Consider the following 21,094-nt stretch of genomic DNA (forward strand, 5'->3'; position numbering starts at 1 on the left):
TCAACAGAACAGTGGTACGTACAGGAAAGTCTGTGTCATTACCATCATTGGATTAACCTCCTCCCTGAATTAACGGCTCAGCCTGTGACTCATTCGACAAACGGCCTGGATTGTTCTATACTGTTCAGGTATTACTCAATGAAAAAAACACATATCAGAAACCTTTAAAAGCCTTCAGTTTCCCTTAAAGTCTTTGTTAAATCTTTACAGGGTGATAAGTTATATATAGCTGACTTGCACTGGAGACAGATGAGTATGGTTTTTGGGAGGGAGGCACAACGTATATGGATTTAATATCTGATTAAATTAACTTTTATGCTGTAGTGAATTAGGAAGTCATGTTGTGATTCACAATCTATTCTGTACAACACAAGTTTGTTCTGCATTTTACAGCACAATAGAGAGATAAGCGCCGCACAAGAGTAGAAAAGTTATCGTACATTTACAGGAAAGAATCCCACACAGCAGTTTCAGCCCTGGGTGGAGACATTCATTCTATTACAAAACTGTCTCCCTGCTGACTTCTTCTTCTTCAAATTAAAAACTAAAACAAATCCGCAGGCACATTTCGAAGTCCAAATGTGATTACAAGAGTTAACAATAAAAGAAGCCATAAGTTATGTAGAAGTAAGAGAGTCGATGTGATTCTAGCTAGTATAGTACCATTTGCACATTTTAACTGTAGTGATACAGAAAAATGAGTAAAAGTGACATAAAAATGTTACATCAAAAATGTATTTTAAAAAAAAAGCCAATTAGAACACCACTTTTGGAATGAGCCTGTTAAAACAGATGTCTTCTTCATGCTAAAATTCAAGTTTGCCAGACTTTCACTGGAAAAGCCACTTCAGAATCAGCCCAGATTAAGTCCTTCCCACAAAAAAAAAAAAACAGGATGCTTTCCCTCAGTTTGACATGGTCCATCTGTACTATAGTCATCATGTTGGGAATTGATGACAGTAACAGAAGAGATCCAGTTTTCAATGAAAACCACAGGCAATGTTACCCAACCCTAAATAGCGATGTCATGAAATATAGCAGTACTATATGTATACAGAAGAACTGACAAATCTATGACTCATCCTTTAATAAAAAGCCACATCTGCTTTCATTGCAATAGCCATCTCAACCCCAGGACTATCAATGCTCGCTCACCACCACATACTGCACTGCTCTTCTTCTCTACATATGTATCTACTGTATGTCACACACCTCCACAAGGTCTCCAGGATGACCATGGCTATTTAACTTAGAAGATACAAGGATACAAGGACCTTTATTGTCATCTCACCCCAGTTACATTTATATTTTCAGTTCAGTGCTACATACAGTATGATGACATGAAATTGTGCTTCCCGGGGCTTTGGTGAGAAAGCAGCATTATATACGAGAAATATTTAAACTTTATTAGTATTGAAACTAAAATGAAGGAGTGTCTACTTGTGACCCCTCACTACAGAATATGGCCTGAGTGTAGATATAAATTGTGAGCATTTAAACCAAAGAGAGATTTTTCCTGCGCAGGCTATTTCATTTTCAGAGGTGATATGTTAATGATGACAAGTATTCATTGTTTCACAAGAAAAAAGCAAAAATGAGAGAAAGGTCAGAAAAAATAAACAATTTTATTTAATACAAATATTTTTCCTTTTTCATCTTTACATGAGATAAAGATGAGAAAGTGTCAGTCTGTTAGTTGGTCATTCCACCAATTTCTATTGCCATTATCAGATCAATTTCTTAATTTGTCCAATACTTTGCTTCATGACCAAATACCTGAAAATCTACTGACAGCATCATTAGCATTTAGCTCAAAGCAAAGCACTGCTGTACCTAAGCAGAGCCTCACAGAGGAGCTAACATGGCTGTTAACTCTTTTTAATAATTTGGTGACCCATCAGATTTATCTTGGTACCCTTTGGGAGTCCTGTCCCCCAGGTTCGGACCCTTCTCCATTGTCAGTCTTATACAATATATACAGTTTTCCTGCATCAGCATCTCTGATTAGTCAGGCAAAGAAGATTTTCATTATGAAAGTGTTTACAAATTTTACTAAAAGCTTGAAAGTGAAATGTGCATGTTTAGTATTCAGAACTTGACAACTTATTTTAATGGTTTACTGTACAACTCCAAGTTTTTTCTTGCTACATATTGTCTGCTAACTGCCTGTGGCTGTAGTCTTGCTGCGTTCCACTTCCCAAATGTCATCTGTCAATCAAATAAAGAGTGTGTGCAATGTGACATCTTGTATCTTGGATTTCTTTTGAAAAGGTTGAAACTTCTGTAGGTGTTTCTTTCTTTCCATTTTCTTTGTTCCAGACGAAGTGTTTTAATTTTAGGGCTTCATTTCATTGCTCGGAGTTTCATAATTTGACTGAGTTTAATCACTGCACCAAATTCCTTCTTCATATGCAGAGATTTCTCCTTTTATTGACAAGTCTAAGGTTTTAAGGGACAGCAGGTTCTTGTGAGAGGTAATGATGTGGAAAGCTGTGGTGGAGGAAGGGGTGAGGGCGAGAGGGGGCCATGACAGCTGTCACACAGTAACAAACGCCTCCCTCTGTGAACGGACACTCAGAGGCGAATGGTGGGGTGGGGGTAACCTCCCTCACCACACAGCTGCCACAGAGCTGTCACTCAGGATGTTATCATGCCCCCTCATCTGGACTGGATAATGGGCTTCTGGACACTGTGGGCATTAGCCAGTGGCTCCTGGATACCACCCACAACTCTGAAGTGATGGGCTTCAAAAGCTGTTTAACTTAAATTGAACCAAAATTTCACGAAAGACTGAAGATACCTTGGGAATCATTTGTGTTAATTGACAAGTGAATGATTTTCAATACTCAGCTGTATGATGGTTCATCTGTCTTGATCGCAGGATCACAAGGTCAGATAATGCTTGACTGACTAAATTATCCAGACAATACAAACTGGCACTGTTGCATCCCATTAAATAAATGTCTTTACAATTACAACCAAAGGCCTTTTATTATCCAGAGAGCTAAAGCAATATAAATGCAACACTGCCACCCAGTGGCACATCAGAAGTAACTGGATTCTAACACTCAGTGAGCACGTTATTAAATGTCATAAAAAAATCATTAACACAATCACCCAACTTCATAAGTGAATGACAGATTGCTACTGAGACCAAATAAGATTTTTAGGTTGAATTTATAGGGTTATTATTGACCTTGAAAAATGGAGCTTAACAAAAACAAATCTCAACACAGACCACTTACTTTGTGTTTCAGTGGCTGTCAACCACATCTTATGGCCTTCCTCACCAAATGGAGAATCTGCATCTTTTTTATTTTTTATGTTTTTTAAGATGCTTATGTGTTTGTTTAACCTTTTGTATACATCTGTGGTGCCATGAGGCTTTGTAATGACCACATTCTCATGCAACAACTAATGTTCATTTATTTTATGTTTCAGAATGTTACTGACATGTTGGTCGTTTCGTCCTTTGTGTAACCAAAGTGGTTTCACTGGCGCTTGTCATATTCATTATTTTTACATTTATGTGGTGACTGTGCTCAAGGTATTTCCATCTGTGGACTCAATAAAGTTCTGCTAGTAGTACAACTACTCGAGTACTGCTATGTTATTACAGTATAAACTATGGAATTTTAACACTTTGTGGTAGAGATCTGTGTACTTGGGAAAATACAGTACTTTTTCTTTACTGGCTACTGTTGTCAAATTTGTTGTTCCCCTATGAGCTTCAGATCTTTAGGCATGGCCTTTCTGGCTGTAAGACCCTGCTCAAGGCTAAAGGAGACAGGGCTTTTGCAGTCAGGGCAACCAGCAGGTGACAGACGATGTCAATATTATGACGCTTTCAATGAAAAAGTAGTAAAATGTTGTGAGGATGTCCTTTGATAACCCCAAAGGAGTTGAGCTTCCTCAGGAGATACTGCCGCTGCTGGCATTTCCTGAGGATCTCCTCTGTGTTGGAGGCAAATTTCAACAGGTTATTGAAGATTGTGCCCAGGTACTTATATTCCTCTCTACGGGCTTCCTGTGAGATAGTGGTGATGACTGCTGCAGCCAGTTCCCTCTGCTTGTTCGAGAAGGTCACGACCATCTCCCTGTTCTTGCTCACATTAAGATCCAGGCGGGAATTGTCACACAAGTCCACAAACTCATGAAGAGCTGAGCTGTTGTGCAATGAGGGGCCTGAAAGCAGAGACAGGAGGAGTGTGTCATCAGTGAACTTGACCATGTGACAGTTTGGGTGGGTGGACCTGCAGTCATCAGTGTAGAGGATGAAGAGCGGGGGTGAGAGGACACAGCCCTGCGGGGAACCAGTTGAAGTGTGTAGGAGATCCGAGAAGGTGTTGTTGACCAGCACTCTCTGTGACCTGTTGGTGACAAAGTCCATTATCCACAGGATTAGTCGGTCTTGTAGATGGAAGCGGGTGGTGAGTTTCTCAGCACGAATGTGTGGCTGCAGGGTGTTGAATGCTGAGGAGAAGTCTGCAAACACAAGTCTTGCTGTAGTCTTGGGGTGTTCCAGATGCTTATATATGGTGTCTATGATGAATGTTTTTGTTTCATCAACCCCTCTGCCCGCAAACAGGAGTGGGTCCATCTGTGAGTGTTTTGCCTTGATGATATAGTTTTTGATGACCCTCTCCATAGCCTTCATCACAAGAGAGGTGAGAGCCACAGGCCTGAGGTCATTCAGGGCCTTGATAATGCCCTTCTTTGGTATGGGAATAACTGTGGAGTGTTTCCACAGCTGGGGAACTATGCCGCAAGCCATGAAGCTCTGGAACAGGAGCTCAAACATGCCCCCTAGCTGCTCAGCACAGTACCTCAGGTTACAGCCACTGATGTAGTCTGGCCTAGGTGCTGTGTTCACTTGGGTGTTCTTGAGGGCTTTCACCACATCCTCTGTGTTTATGGTGAGGGCAGAGTCACCAGGTTTGAGTGTGGAGATGGAGTTGTGGTCATTAGGGAGTGATGCTGGGGTGCTGCCTGCAACCTGAATGAGTTTGCAGGTGGTGGAAGCAGTATTCACAGCTGCCATGTTCTTGAGACCCTGTCAAGCTGAGCAGATGTTCCCTCGCATAAATGTTTGCTCCACTTTGTCTCTATATTTCAGTTTGGCAGTTTTGATGGCACGTTTGACCTCTCTGTTAACCTCCTTTTTGGACCTAAGCACTCTTTATTGTTCCCAAATTAATCAGATTAATTCAACTATAGAGGCGTTTCACATTTTTCAATCTGCAATGGCTCTACACGCCCCCAGTTTAAGAACCACTGCTTTTGAGAATGGAGGTTTCATAGAGACACATCAAGTATGAAATTATGCTTCTGAGCGAGAAGCCTACAGCCTTATCAAGATGAGGGTGTCCATGTTGAAAACAGGATTTCTTCAAACATCAAACATGCCCAACATGTATAGATTAGTACAATATTATTCTATGAAAGGACAAGCTGATAAAACAAAATCTAAAAACTAAATTTACAGAAGCCTATCTGTTAATATGATGACAACAGAGTAGGGTGTAGGCAAACATCATGTAAAACAGGACATAGAGTGACCTCCAGTAGGTCTTACAGATGCACTTCAGATAATGACTGAAAGTCTGACATTTATTTGCTCATATCCTCTTTCACTATGCAAGATGCCTCTTATGAAATTAGATCAATGCTGCAAATGTTAGAAGAGCCTTGATCTCTACTGCCATCTCCTGGAATAAAGTAAGAATGCAAGCATCATAGTTTTATTACAGTATTGTGTATATTGTGTGTTTTTTTCTCTTAACCATCATGTTTCATGTATCAACCATCATCAAGTATCTTGCACCCATGTTTAGTTGAGTTGTTCAACCAGTCTTTGTGCCTACGTGTTTCTACATTTCTGGTAAAGAGTTTATTCTCTACAGCCAAAACATATATAAACAGGTCAAACAAGGAGGCTCAGTTATGATCCTGAAAGCAAACATCTGTTGGTCACAAGGTGGAACAATTTCATCATTTTCAGTCTGGCTGGGGCCACCAGTTGATGTCAATTAAGCCCCACTCTGCCGGGACATTTACATAAGGCTCTGGAGAGCAGCACAGAGCGAGGTTTGTTTCCCATTTTGGCAGCAGCCGTTTCCTAGATACACACAGGCCTGTTTTCAGCACCTTCAGGAGCTTTGTGTTTGACAAGCAGCAAAAAAGGGCTTAATCCTCTCGGTTTATATTTAGTACAGTCCTCTCATTACAAGAAGTCTGAATCACGGGGTCGTTCGCTTGACATATTGCCAGTTATGGTTTGAATGAATAGAGGAATGAGTGGGAGAGGTGATCTTGGCCCAAAGTGGGGCAACCTCCTATGTATTTTGGATGGGCTGTTGTTGCTAAAATGGTTGTTGTATTTAGTTTTGGTGAATGGCTTCAGGCCTGTGACGCACAAGTATTTCTGAGCAGACCCTATTTACTGAAAAAAAAGCCTGCTTTTATACAAAGATGCTTTGTAACAGAAGATATCGTCACTCGTATCGTAAGTTTTGCCATTTTGTAAAGGCAAGGGACCCTGTGTGTGTGATTAGTGTATCCCCTCTAGATGGCACTAATAGAAGAAGAGTCCTTGTGTGCTGGTAAATGCCATTTCCAAGATTTGACAGATTTGGGCCCAACCTGTTGTGTGCAGGTGGCAAATGACGAGAGGAGAGGAGAGGAGAAGAGAGGAGAGGAGAAGAGAAGAGAGGAGAGGAGAAGAGAAGAGAGGAGAGGAGAGGAGAGGAGAGGAGAGGAGAGGAGAGGAGAGGAGAGATTAGGTTATATGTTTTGTTAGAATAAGCATGAATTCAGAGGTCACTACCATAAGAAGTGACCACAGAAGGATCATGGAAGACTGAAAGGTGCAAGTGCAATGGTTTTATTCAATGTGAGAGGTCACACAGTGAACATAAGAGAAAGGGAACAAAGCAGTTTTTTTTTGTTTTTTGGTAGGGTTTTTTTTTTGTTGTTTTTGTTTTTTTGGTCATTTTGAGGCAAGGAAACAAGCTGTAAACACCACATTGTTATTAATTTAAAAATTGTAACAGAGCAGATAATTTCTTTCATTCATGGTAATGGTCTCTTTGAGAAATTACAGTGAGGTTTGAGGGCAAGCACAGAAACTGCACCCCTTAAAGCTTTAAATGATCTTCTCTTAGCAGTTGAATGCTCCAGTTGTTCACTAGCTATTCACTAACTTTGTCTGTATGCAGGCAGCATAGAGTGGGCTCATAAGAGATGTTTTTAAAAAAAATTGAAAACAGCTTCCTGCTGCGACTGGAAACCAGGCTGATGAGAGAGGTGAGAGTGAACCAAAGCAGTTAAGTTGTGACCTGTAAAACCGGAACAATGAGCTGACAGACACTAAAATGTTGTTGATTCGGGTCGTAATATTCTGTGTGTTCATCATTATAAATGGCTCTTTTCATATTATATGACAATTTGAACCATTGTTTATGTAAAAATACTAAAGAGTACAGATTGACAATACATTAGCAAAAGAAGCAGTTAACCCAACATCGGCGTATTATCACTTTTTAAAGTTGCTACGGTGTACTTGTTAGCCAACATCCAACAGACAGAGCATTTAATTGTAGTCTTGTTTCTGTCCACCTGACTAATGTAAGGCCAATATTTTCTCTGCTTTTAGATTTGTTTTTGTCTGTAACAGATCCTGATGGAAATATCTGGTTATTTACAGTAGCTGCTACATTCTCCACTATGTTCACCAGCTAGTTGCTAACTTTGTCTGTTTGTTGTTTGGGGCTGGGCAGGAAGCCTACAAGGGTTTTTTTAGGAGTCGCCTTCTGTGGCTGGATAAAGGATTGATATAAATGTTAAGAGTGAACTAAGGCATTAAAGTTACAGGCTGTAAAACCAAATCAATGAGCTGAAAAATGCTAAAATGCTCCATAGAGCTGAGGGGAACTGCAGAGTTGTGCTTGTCAATATGATTGACCCCATTCAACTTCAGTTCAACTTCAACTTCAGTTTAGTTTAAGTGCACATCACCCAGAGAGTCTCTGTACACTTTACAAGTCCATAAACATGAGAAAAAAGAAGCAAACAATATTATATGTAAAAGTACATACGCATACACGCACTGACACACACATACACAGGTAGAAATGTTAATATTACAACAAGGTTGAGGTTAGTCATTTTAAAACAGAGATCATATAACCCTAACAGGGTTGGTGTAGCTACAGTCAGTGATTTGGGTTCTCAGTCAGTGAAATTAGAAAAGGTCATTGTAAACAGAAAAAAGATGTGTTTTGAGCCTGGATTTGAAACTGTCAGCAGAGCTTTCCTCCCAAATGTGCAGTGGTAGATTATTCCAGAGAAGTGGAGCTCAGTTCGCCAAACCTCGACCACCAAAAGTGTTCTTACTGAATTAAGGAACAATTAAGTAACTGGCACCAAGGGAACGTAAAGGATGTGATGGAGTACATGGAGCAATAAGGCTGGAGATATATGAAGGAGCCAGTCCATTTAAAGCCTTATAGGTAAGAAGGAGGATTTTGAGATCAGCTCTTGCATGAACCGGTAGCCAATGCAGAGACATCAGTACCGGTGTTATATGATCCAACTTTTTAGACCTTGTGAGGACTCTGGCAGCTACATTCTGGACCAGCTGAAGACCTTTTGTTGCTGTCTCAGGTCGGCCAGGGAAAAGTGCATTACAGTAGTCTATTCTAGATGTTATGAAGGCATGTATGAGGATTCTGAATTTGAATTCTGAATTTGATCAAATTGGGCGTATGTGGGCTATTTTACAATGGAAGAAGGCAGTTTGTGTTATATGCTTGATATGTGGCTAAAATGTAAGATATGGATTGAATAATATTCCTGGATTCTTAACTGTATGGGTCTGAGAACTTGTGCAGCCACCAAGATTAATGGAAAAGTCTGTAAAAAGTGGTGTGAATCATTTCAGTCTTGTGCATTCAAATGCAAGAAATTGTTGCACATCCACTGATGGACTTTTGACAAACACAACTCTAATTTAACCAGCTAGGAGGAGTCACACACTGTTACAGGAATACTGTGATAGGGTCATTTGATCCAAGAAAAATATAGATTATTGCTGCTTTAAGTTTCCAAGTATGGTTTTTTTAAGGTTAAAAGTATAAGTATACAGTAGGTTTCCATAGAGTTTCAAAGTTACATCATTAGAAATATTCTAAAAATAGTATGGTAAAACTGTCCCTGCTTCAACTCATGGCTCAGTCAGTCCCCCTTGAAATAAAATGATTTAGGCCATCAGCAGCCTCTTTCAGAAAATAACTGACCTTTGTCCCAGAAGAATAACGTGCTCCAAATTAATTGGTAAGGGAGGATAAATTAGTATGGGCGATATTATAAAGCACCCACTGGGTGCTCCAAAATAGGCTTCCTCGCTGTGGGATCTACTCTGGCCAAGAGAGAGAGGTGGAGAAATATGCCAGAGATTTAAGGGTACAGTCCAGGCAGAAAAGCCTAACTTTGTGAACTGACCCAACTGAAATAATATGAGGGTTAACTGAAGCTCCCAATTTGGGAAAATAGGCTTTTCATGGCCCTGTATGCCCACTTTGTTTGTTTGGGTCTTTGCTTGGGGGGCAGTATTCTTTCCCCATATTTCTGACTAGATGATGAAATGACTCAAGTGTAAGTGAAGATTTCTTGAAACAGGTTAATTCAGGTCATGTTTTCATGAATTGCATTTTATGCAGTCAGTCTAAAAAAGGACAAATTTGCCTTGTGGTAAAAATATTGTCTCAATTCAATCACCTAATCCTGACGATATTTGAGTTATGTTTTGAGAAACTAACCGTCAACTGTCTCACTGTCAAACTTTTTAAAAAGGGAATTCAATGCATGTTGGCTTCCACATTAATTATACTTCATTCTGACATCTTTTTAACAACTGCTATTCATGAAACAAAATTAGTCATACAATGATATATATTTAGCATTCTGCTCTGCAACAGTCACTTTTCTTCAAGCAATTAGCAATCATTCTATAAAAACAAATCAGTTAGCAACTGAACATATCAGTGAGAATATGTATCTATCATTCATTTTCTTTTCACACATTAGTAAAAAAAAAAAGTTACTTATTTCATTTTACAGATATATCAGTTTGGCACAATTCAATTGTACAGATGATGAATTAATCAACATCATATTTGAGTAATCTCTTGACCTTTTTGACTGTAAACAAACAAACAAACTGCATTTACAATAATGTACGTGTCAACCCCTTTACTCTGCACAAGGTAATATTAGGCAAGACTGACTACCAGGGTTGACATTAGTTCCTTCTGGTCCTGACATGATATACATGTATTGAGGATTGTTTTTTTATGCTTTGAAAATTCATGTTATGACATGATATGATTACTACCATCAGTTAACCCCTCAACAAGGAGTGGCCTGCCAGTGGGCCAATCTTCTCGACCTCATGCTATGTGCTATGTGTTTCGTGCTGTACAGTCAAAATAGTTCAAACCCACAGAACTCTATGTTGAATTCCAGCACAAATCCCAAATTCCCAAAGATACGTAAATAGGCTACATTTTTAAATGTGTATAAAAAGACTCTGGAAAAAAAAACAAGGTTGAATTTCCATACTTAACTCACATTATGACAACTGAGCCATGTCCATGTCAACTGAATAAACTCCATTCACTGATAAAAACATCAGAAGCACTTGGTAGACTAGTGAAGGGAGCTTGAATTAGGATAACTACTTTTCCCAAGGTCAAGAATAAACTTCCATCATAGCTTCAATGAAGAGCAGGAACAAGCTGATACAGAATATGATATTGTCAGACAGCGTGGAATAAGATTATTCTAAAACCTTAAAGCTATTGGGGGAACAAAAGAGGGAACTGTATGTTAAGGGATAAAACATTTTAAAAACATGGCGCAAATAGAGCAGTGAAACTCACCCTGATTCCCAATGTTACCCCCATGAAAATGATGCCTCTTTTAGGTGCCGCGGCTCCTAAACTATGGAATGCTCTGCCCGCACCCTTACGGTCTGCTGATTCTGTTTATTCATTTAAAAAGCAGCTAAAAACACACTTGTTTAGACAAGCATTTGGCTAACCTGTAAGAAACAAATCGGCATTTTTATGTTTCTATGTGTAATGTGTTTTTCTTCTTTGATTCATGATGCTCATGAAAAACACTTTGTGACAAATGTCTGTGAAAAACGTTGTAAAAAAAACGTGTAAATAAATTTTACTTTATGTATTTCAGTCAAAGAAACTGTCAATAAATGAACATCATCCTCAGATAATACAAACTGTTCTTCACTAAACATATAGTTTGAAAACAGTATAGTGTATTCAAATAATATGGAAACATGTCAGAGATATAAATTGTCCCAGGAATAAAACTTCAACCACACACACACATACATAGGCGCACATTCTCCAGCACACCAAGTGCACACACAGAGCTCCACTCCACTAATGAAACAGTTTTCTCATGGTAAATTCCCATGCTAACAAAGCTGGCTCCCTTGGGATACATACATCAGGTCTACATGACTGATTCCTGAGTGCAGCTGGAGATAAAACTTGATGTTGAGACAGTCTTAATACATCATTACATAGCTGAATCCCTGCTCCTTTGGAGACATGAGAAAGCCAGATTATTTCCAGGTTTTCCTATTTTTAGATAAGCGAATTTAAGCAGTAGAGAGATGGGGTCAAAGTGCACATACTTGCTTGCAGTCTGGAATTCCACATAATTTTTTCCATTACCCAGAGTGCAGAAGGAGGAGCTCCTGGCCAGTGCGTAGAACTTCCTTATCAGCAGTGGACACACACACACACACAAATTTCATTACCCCCTCCTTACGTTTCCCTGTGGGATATCCTGCCCAGAACTAACTGTGTAGTATTTACTGACCCTCATGGAACACATTACCTGTGTTGTTATCTGTGTGCACACAGACCTCCACACATATTTGTCCTGTTATTTTTAGGGCCATTTCCACTTGCACTCCCTTCAAGCTGTTTGATTAGCAGGAAGAAAAGTGATGGAGGTATGCTAGCCTTGGCAGAAGCAAACCAGCAGACCAAGATGATGGTTGCCTGGGATTGCTTTAATCTGAAGTATCATTTTAAAGAGTTCAACATTTTGGGAAATTAACTTTCTTGCCGAGGGTTAGATGAGAAGATCAATACCACTCTAATGTCTGTGCAATCACTATGAAGCTATAGAGGAGAGATGGTTAGCTTAGCTTAGCATAAAGACTAGAGGCAAGAGAAAACAGATAGCCTGGCACTGTCTAAAGGTTTAAAAAAAATCTGTCAACCAGCAACTCTAAAGCAAATGAACTTAACAGCAGAGACTCCAGGAAGTTATGATTCCAGCCAGGTAAATGTTCAGCACATACTTCCTGTGAAACGGCAAATTGTTGTTTTTACACTTTGGATTTTGTACAGATTAAACAAACCAGATATACTGTGTCAATTGCCTTAGAGGTACTGGAAGACTATGGTGACCAGATGTCCCGGTTTGTCCAGGATTGTCCCAGCGAATATTTGTCCCAGCTTGTAAAACACTAAAATGTCCCTGTTTTCAACATTCACTACCAAATTTTCCTGGTTTTCACCACAATTCAAATAATAATTATTATATAATACTTGTTCTCCACACTTACATAGACATTTATCATGTTCTGTCCCATTCATTATTACATAACCCAATATAAAAACATAGATAATGCACCATGTGTCTGAATTCAACACTGATTTGTCTGTACGTGTATCAATCAATCAATGTGTCGTTGTCAAGGCTGTTGCTAGCTTATGACGCTATGTTATCATCCTGAAGAAAGAGTTGGTCTAATCTAAAGAGCTCCAGGAGGCTTACTACTTCCGTCATATAGTACCTGGCAATGAACATGCTGAGTTCTGCACACAGTGCAAGTATACACGCACGGTGGAAATACTGATATGAAAGATCATATTAAGACAGCCAAACATAAGTGGTGGTTTCCGTGAGGGCTGAGAGCTCCAGAAAAGAAACTCTAACTAAGAAGAAAGACTGCAAAGTGTAAAGTACCCATCAATCTTCTTAAAAGTAACTTCCTTTAAAGGCTCGGTTTTTTGTTATTAACAAGGTGCAATGGTGATTTAATGTTTTGACGTTTTAATCTTTGTGAACTCAAGACTAGCTTGTAGCATAGCGTTCTGAAGATGTAAGTTAAAGTTATTTTTATGTTATAGTTTAATTTTATAGCCTATAAAATTATTTATAAGCCACAAAGACTTTGTACCTTGTTTTGTAAAAAAAAAAAAAAAAAAGCTGGCACAGAATGTGTCACAGTCGGCCATTTAGCCAGCTGCCTGCGCTTGTGCACACTGACAAATACCTTGGTGGATTTTGGGAGACAAAACATAATTTCTCATCTGCTGAGGAGCTGTCCATGGTGTTGAAAGGTGCGCTCAGTAGGTGTGTTAAGCGCTGAAATAATTTCCCCCCATCCTGATGAAAATGCCCCCATCCTTATGTTACGTGTATAAGCACATACTTGTGCACGTGTGAATGTGAGGTACACTTAAGGGTCCTGGTTTGTGTGTTTGAAAATATGGTCACCCTATGGTAGGCAGATATTTTTTACCTTCAGACAGAGCCAGGCTAGCTGTTTCCCGTTTCCAGTCTGCTTAAGTAAGCTAACCAGCTGTTGGCTTCAGCTACATATTTACCGTGCAGTCATGAGAGTTGTGTCAATCTTTGTAAGAAAACAAATTTGCAGTTTTGCAGAATGTCAAACTATTCCTTTAACCACCCTCTCTCTGTATGAACTGCTTCACAATACATGAGTCAATAAATACCTTGTCTGAATAAACTGTGTGAACCATAAACTGTATATAACATACATGCAGTCTATGGTGTGAACCTATCATCCCGCTAGCTACCAAGCTAGCTTGCTAAGTGACAATTTTAGTAAGTTCATGAGCTTGAGGAGTTTTTTTCCCCCTCTTCAATAAACTCTTTATTGAATGAATTGATGTAAAATCCTGAGAACAAAATACCAGGGGGAGTAAACAGGACAATGCAGAGAATAGAAAGAAGCTTGGGGAGCTATTGTGGCTGACTAGCGCAAGCGTATCCTGACTGGCTAGCAGGTTAGTTAGCTGTTAATTCACCAGCTAGCTACAGTAGTTTACCAATTAGCCCTGCAAGTACACCCTACATGTCATCAAGTTTGTAGAACCAAATATTTTGTGAGGACAAGCAGATGAATGTCACCGTGACTCTTTCTGGTGAGTCTTGCTCTCTCAGCAAGAGAGCAAACACGTGAATTTCCCAAAATGTCAAACTATTCCTCTAAAGATTAGGTTCATTTGTTATTTATTGTTGGGCTTGATGAGCTCTACTTGTAGCGAGCCACCCACTTCATTTTCCTCCCCTCTCTCCTCTGTCCTCCTCATCCTCCGTCTCTTCTTTCCTTCATTCCTCTTCTGCCTATTAAGGACACCGGTAATGGTATTTTTTTTTTTTCTCGCTTTGTCTTCTTTTGGCCTCCTCCTGAGCAAAACTATTAACTCTCAGTCACCCAAACCCAGCCTGACTTATGTCTATACAGGAACAAAAAGTTGTTAACTTCATGATAAACATTAGTCAGTCAGACTAAGAATGTTCCAGTACAGTCCACACAGTTTACACAGCTCTAATGGTACTTAGTTTACTGCGATAGTGCTGAGTATAACATTCAGTGAAAGAGATATAATCTAGTTTGGATTGTTTTCAAGGGTGGTCTGATCTGTTTTTAATTAAAGCCCTGTACATGTACACACACCAAACTACACACACAATAGCACTGGCCCTAATGTCTTTCCTTTGAATGTTATCATTATCCTCTTCATATCTCTGAATGACTGATTATGGATATTCAGTGGCATATCATGTTCACACATACAGAACATGGCAAACAAACACACACTCATGAAAACACAATCATAACATGGAGTCACAGAGACACACTATAAACAGGGAGACACACAAACACACACACACACACACACACACACACACATACACACTCCCATGCCAGACACAGCTGTGAGCACTCTCATTTTGGCGATAATCTCTCAGCTCTCTTCAAAGACTCTTAGTCAGCCATGACCGTGGCCCCCCTCCCCAAACACACTCACTTTCGCACACATACACACACTCTGCTGATGCTGTTAACATAATAGCTTCATGTGCCATCCTTTAGCCATTTGAGGATTGCCACTGTTCCCTCCCGTTATATCTGCACAGCTGGATGCATACTGAATGTGGTGACATACAATTCACATATCAGAGGCCTAAAATGTTTGCCCATCATCCCATTTCTCTGCTCCAGTGGCACCAAGAGATGTTCATGGACATGTATTACCTTGGTCAATAAAGAAAGCTCTCACTCTGTTTCTTACCTCATCTGTCCTGTTCAGGAACAGGAGCTCATTGCGCTGTTATCCAGTGTGTCACATGCCTGCCCTGAGCTGTTGACCTCAAACCTTTGACTGGAGTGAGCTATTTATGGTCCCAGGCTCCCTCAAAACCATCAGGGGAGATCACATCATGCCGCGTGAAAAGCATGTCTGTAATTAATACATGATGATCTGTGAATGATGCAGGAGGGTCAAGCTGTGCTACTGCCAGATGTTAGGTTTCAAATGCTAAAAGGTGACAAAAAGCGACACCACTGATCATTTTTCATCCCGAAATTTGGATGACGACCACAACTGTCAGTCCACTGCATTCAAACAGGTGTACATGGCCATTTATATAACAATACTGTGGATATTTTAAAGTACAAAGTCAGTTTTGAGCTCTGCTTACTGAAATCAAATGTACTCTGAAGCCTAAGCCAGCACTGAACAGTCAATTTTCAGATGCAGTTCCCTGTTTTCCCAGCTCAGTGCCAAGCCTCGTGTAAGAAAACAGGTGAGCTAATACTAGATGAGCAATATGTTGTCAACAAACAGGTTTTGTGATGCCAGAAACAGGCCAATATAATCTATTCTCATTCACAATAATGTATTACACGTAGGCTTGGCTGTAACTGAACACCTTGGCAAAATCCAAGGTTTCCAGACATAATATGATTTGTTTTCCAAGATCTTCCTGCCAAAACCTAAATAGGAAATCTTTAGATCAAAGAGTGCGTGTCCACATTTGGCAAAGGAAGTCTAGGTCTATGCAAGGATTGCTCACGCAATGGAAAGGCCAATTATCATCTAAACTCTGTAGCACAACATGTTAGGACATGGATGTCAGGTCAGGAGCATTGTAGCTGTCTGCCAATGGCTGCTTAGTAAGCCCAGTTACATAGATGGATGTGATAGTTACCTGCTGTGAGGCATCCAATGGTTTCAGGAGGCTCTAATCATGGCTAATCAGAGGTGTGATATGATGATGATGTATCCATACTAGAAATCACACCGTGTTGTATTAAACAAGCTGTTTTAAAACCATTAATGCTATTAAACAGCATTTTTTAAAAGAATATTAGCAATGAATCATATGACTCACTGTAATTTGACAGAGTTTCAAATTCAACACCTCAGGCCATTTTCCCTTCACAGTTTTGATGTCTAGGTTCTACAAACAAAAACAGTGCTGGTTTATTTAAAGTGATCTGCAGTCACTCTTTCAGCCCACAAGCAGTTACATTACATTACCTGCCCAGTGTGAAATGAAAAAACAACTAGCAAGCTAAAGAGATACAGACATTTTTGATGTTGGTGGACCATGGTGCAAAAATGCCAGTGAACATTGAACAAGACTACAAAGGTATATCCACAATGCTCTGCTTATGCTGAATAAATAACTAATAAATGGTTTGCTAACCATATTAGAACATGATAACATATTTCAGTGTAAATAACTTATTTCCATGTGTTTCCGCCTAATAGTGGTCAAAAATGACTCATTGCAACTTTAACAGTAAAACGTATAACTTTCTGTATGTTGTCCTCCACCACATGGTGTGAAGTAATCAAAATGTTACGTTAGATGGTGAAGTTGTTGATATTTGTGTGAAAATCTGCACTTTTGAGCTTATAGCTTATATAGTTGAGCTTATTTCATAGCAGGAATTTTGACTTTTTATAGTAGGAAAAGCACAGGTCTTACTAATATCAGTAACAATGACTGTTATATTCAAGTGTCCTCGTAAACCATAACATTGTGACAGTAAGCAGTATGCGCAATATCAGGAGCCTGAAACTGAAGCATTAATTTTATTATTTACACCTGTGCCTTTCCTACTGTAACATGTCAAAATGTCTACTGTGAAAATGGCATATCTGTTGATTCTGACATTTAAAAAAACATGTGTGGTGGTTAATTTGTTTAATGCTAGGCTATCACCTGTCTATCAAATAGACTTGAAAAACTAAAAACTTGACAAGTTGATCTCAAAAGCATAGATGCATACAATTTTTTAGATGATTTGGATGACTCTATTTCACAGATGATATTTCAGTTTAGCAAAAAACAAACAAACAAAAAACAACATAATGGATACCAGCTTTAACCAAGACATTATGAGTTTTAAACTGACCCAGGACAGTGCAACAGCTCTGTATGTTCGCTGTCTTTCTCCCATAAATTTAATTCCCAATAAAATCCAATAAAGAAGAGAAAATGCAAACAAAAAGAAAAAAGTGGTACTGACCATTCTTAAGTGAAAAAAAAGGAATCCATCAGTGGTTCAATGTGGTCCCGGTGGACTAGATTTTAACTGCAATTTCAACTGAATGTGTTCAGTTGTTTCTACATGAAGGATGAACAAGCTCGTGTTTGCTTGTGTCAGATATAAACCATGCCTGTGGCATCCTCAAGGACACATGGCATCAGTGAGATTCATGGATAAGTATGCCATGACAAAGAGGTTACATTGTTGTATGTATGTCTCTGAACCTTGAAGCTGTTCATTGAAAGCATTGCTTCTATAATTTTAACCCGTTCATGGAAAGCACTCCATCAGCCCATGCCATTAACATGTAGATTTCATTCAAATACATGGAATATTGTTGTCCATTATGAGAAAAATAGAAATAGTTTATGTAAATAAGACAGTTGCTTAAAGTCCCCTTCCACTCAAAAATGTGTCTTTCTTTTTGTTCCTACCGTTGGATGTTTGAGCTTCACTGTGCAGAATGATGTATGTGCAGAGTTTGACACTAGAAGACTGTTTTCACATTCATCTGCTGAAAGTGACAGTGTCTCTGTGTTGATTAAAAATCCAATTTCAGTGGATGGGTCTATGAGCAGGATTTGTGACATCATAAATAGTTTGTAAGCCAGTTGTGGTTCAACATTCAACTCACACAAGTATAATATGGAAACTTGAAGTCTCCAGTGCACAAACACTGAGAATGGACTCTACAGTGAAATAGGAGACATCTTGTGTCCAACAGTTAAACTTCAGAAATGAAAAATATTTGCATATTTGTATATTCTGGAATTATTAATGAGGGAGAAAGGGTAGATGTAATTTTAAGGATTTCAACAAGATAATTGAGCTTTTTTGTGAAAAAAACATACCAGACAAATTAATATTCAAAGTAGAGCATATCTATATACATCTTAAAACATGTTTGGAGGGGATCTTTAATTTCCAGTTGCAGGCAACATAAGTGGTGGACATACTGAAAAAGACCGTGGGGTTGCCCAGCTGTGTCCGATAATGGACGTCGTGACGTGAGAAGGGGAGCTGCTGTGTTTACGGTGCGCTGGCCCTTTAAGAGAGCCCCGTGTTTCCATTGGCACGGTGACGTCAGAGCAGTGAAGGACTCCAGCCTATCCTCTCTAAACAGTGAAGGCAATGGTCCTGGCAGAGAGTCCTGCTTTAGGAGGGAGACTTTTTACACTGCACAAAGCTGGGGAAACACTCCTCGCTGAAATGAGCCAGAGCCCTCAAGCACTCGCCGTGGATTAAAACGGAAACTTTTACGATGGCTCTGAACGTGAAAAAGTAGCACGAGAGCACCAGCACGCTAACCGCCGCCGCCAAACGGACCTTCTACTGCAAAGCAACTCCTAGTAGATGCGCGGCCACTGCTGAAAAATATGCTCCAGCCGAGCCGCCTCAACCCCGGCTTCAGTCGCAAATTCTCAGTGTTCTAACCAGTTTCGTGAGACATTCGCCGGCTCCTGTTTGTTTGTTTGTTTTTTCCGCTTCTTACCTGTAAAGTGCGCTGTTCAAGTCCCCCGACCCACCTGCGAGAGAGAATTATGGCAGGGAAGCTGACAACAGCGCAGGGCACAGGAATACTGCTGGTGACCGCCAACGTCGGATCCCTGTTCGAGGATGTGAGTTTCCCCGTTGATACACGCTGTCTGTCAGCTGTCTGTTTACACCAGTGTTGTGCTTGTAATTGTTTTTTTTTTTTTTTTTTTTTTTTTACACACAGTTAACTCCTTTATGTGATGCTAAATAACGTCTCAGCTGGTCACGACTCGCCTGAACACCTATACTCTCATGTATGAACACATGGGCCTTTCATAATAACCATAAAGACACATGCTAGCTCCATGTGTTAAAACCTATGTATTCTACATATGCAATGACCCACTTTTTCTTTCATGTTTTCTGCCTGTCCTGTATGAATGGCTAGGTAAAGATATGAGCACTGGTCATCACCTGTATCACTACTGTAGTGTTAACATGACCAACACAAGATCCAGTTGTTATCATATATCCAACCTTAACTACAAGTGTGCAGAAGCTCTTGACCTTTGCAGAGTACAATCACCTTTTAGGCTGATGTAAAATGTTTGTATGCATCACAGACAATACAGTTAAACTTGTGTAAGTTTTAAAAAGCAGTACAAACAATATACTGCTAAAAGTGTAATAGATCTTTACTGATATCAGTGGTTGCATATCTTTTTTTTAGTTTTTTCTTTGTTGACAACAGTTTCACAAGACAAGATATTAGATAAGAAGCACTTCACTCATTACACATGACAGTTTTTTCTGCAACATAGAGTGGGGCAACTGATGTTTTGACACCTTCCAGTTAATTTTTTTATTCATGTCATGGCTGCCCTGTAGTATCTCACTGAACACAAGACGCAGGATATTTCGTAAGCTGTGAGTAGTGTGTGTTATGATAAAAACTGACGCTGCACACACACACGCACCAATGTCCTATTTGCACCATTATAAGAGCAAGCAGTATTTGAATAGTCACTTTAAAGCAACACACTTGTTTGGCTGAAGAAAGCAAAACCATGTTCTGTGTAAAAATAGGTGTGTCAGGTCTCCTAAGGAGTGCCTGTGCATGCTGTTGAATGCTATCTGTAGCTGTTATCATAAATTTGGACTCTTTCCTTCTTCTATCTTAGGCTGTAGCTTGGTATCTGATGGCACTAAATTATGGTGGAAAGTGTAACTCATATGTTGACTAAATGTTTCAAGTTTAAACACTTTGTGTCACTTTCAGTGTTGTGTCAATGGTGAGTCTCCCTCTTCCCCCCCCTTCCTTTCACCCGTGTGAAGTGCTGATCCCAAACATGAGGGAAGAGCTGTTTCCCTCTCTGGAGTAAGCCTATAAATAGCCTGTCTCTCACAAGCGCCCAGCTTTGGGTGTCTCGTGGAATTTTTTTTTTTTTTTTTGCTCCACCAGACTTTGAACAGACTGAGTCAAAATGCACATTATAGCATGTTTCCTTCTATGAGTAGATGTGCTGATTGGATTCAGTATGAGTCTATAGTCTTCAGTGTGCTGGTTCCCCTTTTTGATGCATATGAAAGTTGAATGAAGTCTTTGTGGAATGCTTTTAACGCCGTCTCCAAATTTAGATCTTATGTAGATGAAAAGATTCTGTGTTATGGTGGCCTAACGAGACCCCGATAAAGTTGGACGTATATTCCCATGTCATCTCATAGAGCTTGATTTCTGCGGCTGCAGGCTTCTGTGTTTATAGCCATTACAAATGTAAACACACTCTTAACATACAGTTGTGGTGTGTTTGAACAAGGAGTGCCACTCTGCAAGTGTCGATTCAAACCTTTAGCATAAAATATACACAGATTTTTTTTTTCCGTCCTGTTGATTGAAGGTGTAGGAGGGAGATAGAA

General features: G+C 39.6%; 1 protein-coding gene across 2 annotated transcripts in view; it reads left to right on the top strand.

Annotated features, from left to right (window-relative positions):
- Positions 1-18,802: 18,802 nt before the first annotated feature.
- The window catches only part of inpp5a (inositol polyphosphate-5-phosphatase A), a 148,419-nt gene continuing 146,127 nt past the window's right edge, over positions 18,803-21,094 (top strand). Inside the window, exon 1 of one of the 2 annotated variants that reach the window (XM_067609446.1) lies at positions 18,803-19,320. In XM_067609446.1, coding sequence (XP_067465547.1) covers positions 19,243-19,320 — 78 coding nt within the window. In that variant the 5' untranslated portion in view covers positions 18,803-19,242. The remainder of the gene's footprint in view (positions 19,321-21,094) is intronic. The other variant, XM_067609447.1, reaches the window with a different exon arrangement.

The sequence above is a fragment of the Thunnus thynnus genome, chromosome 14 (assembly GCF_963924715.1).
Source record: "Thunnus thynnus chromosome 14, fThuThy2.1, whole genome shotgun sequence".
NCBI lineage: Eukaryota > Metazoa > Chordata > Actinopteri > Scombriformes > Scombridae > Thunnus > Thunnus thynnus.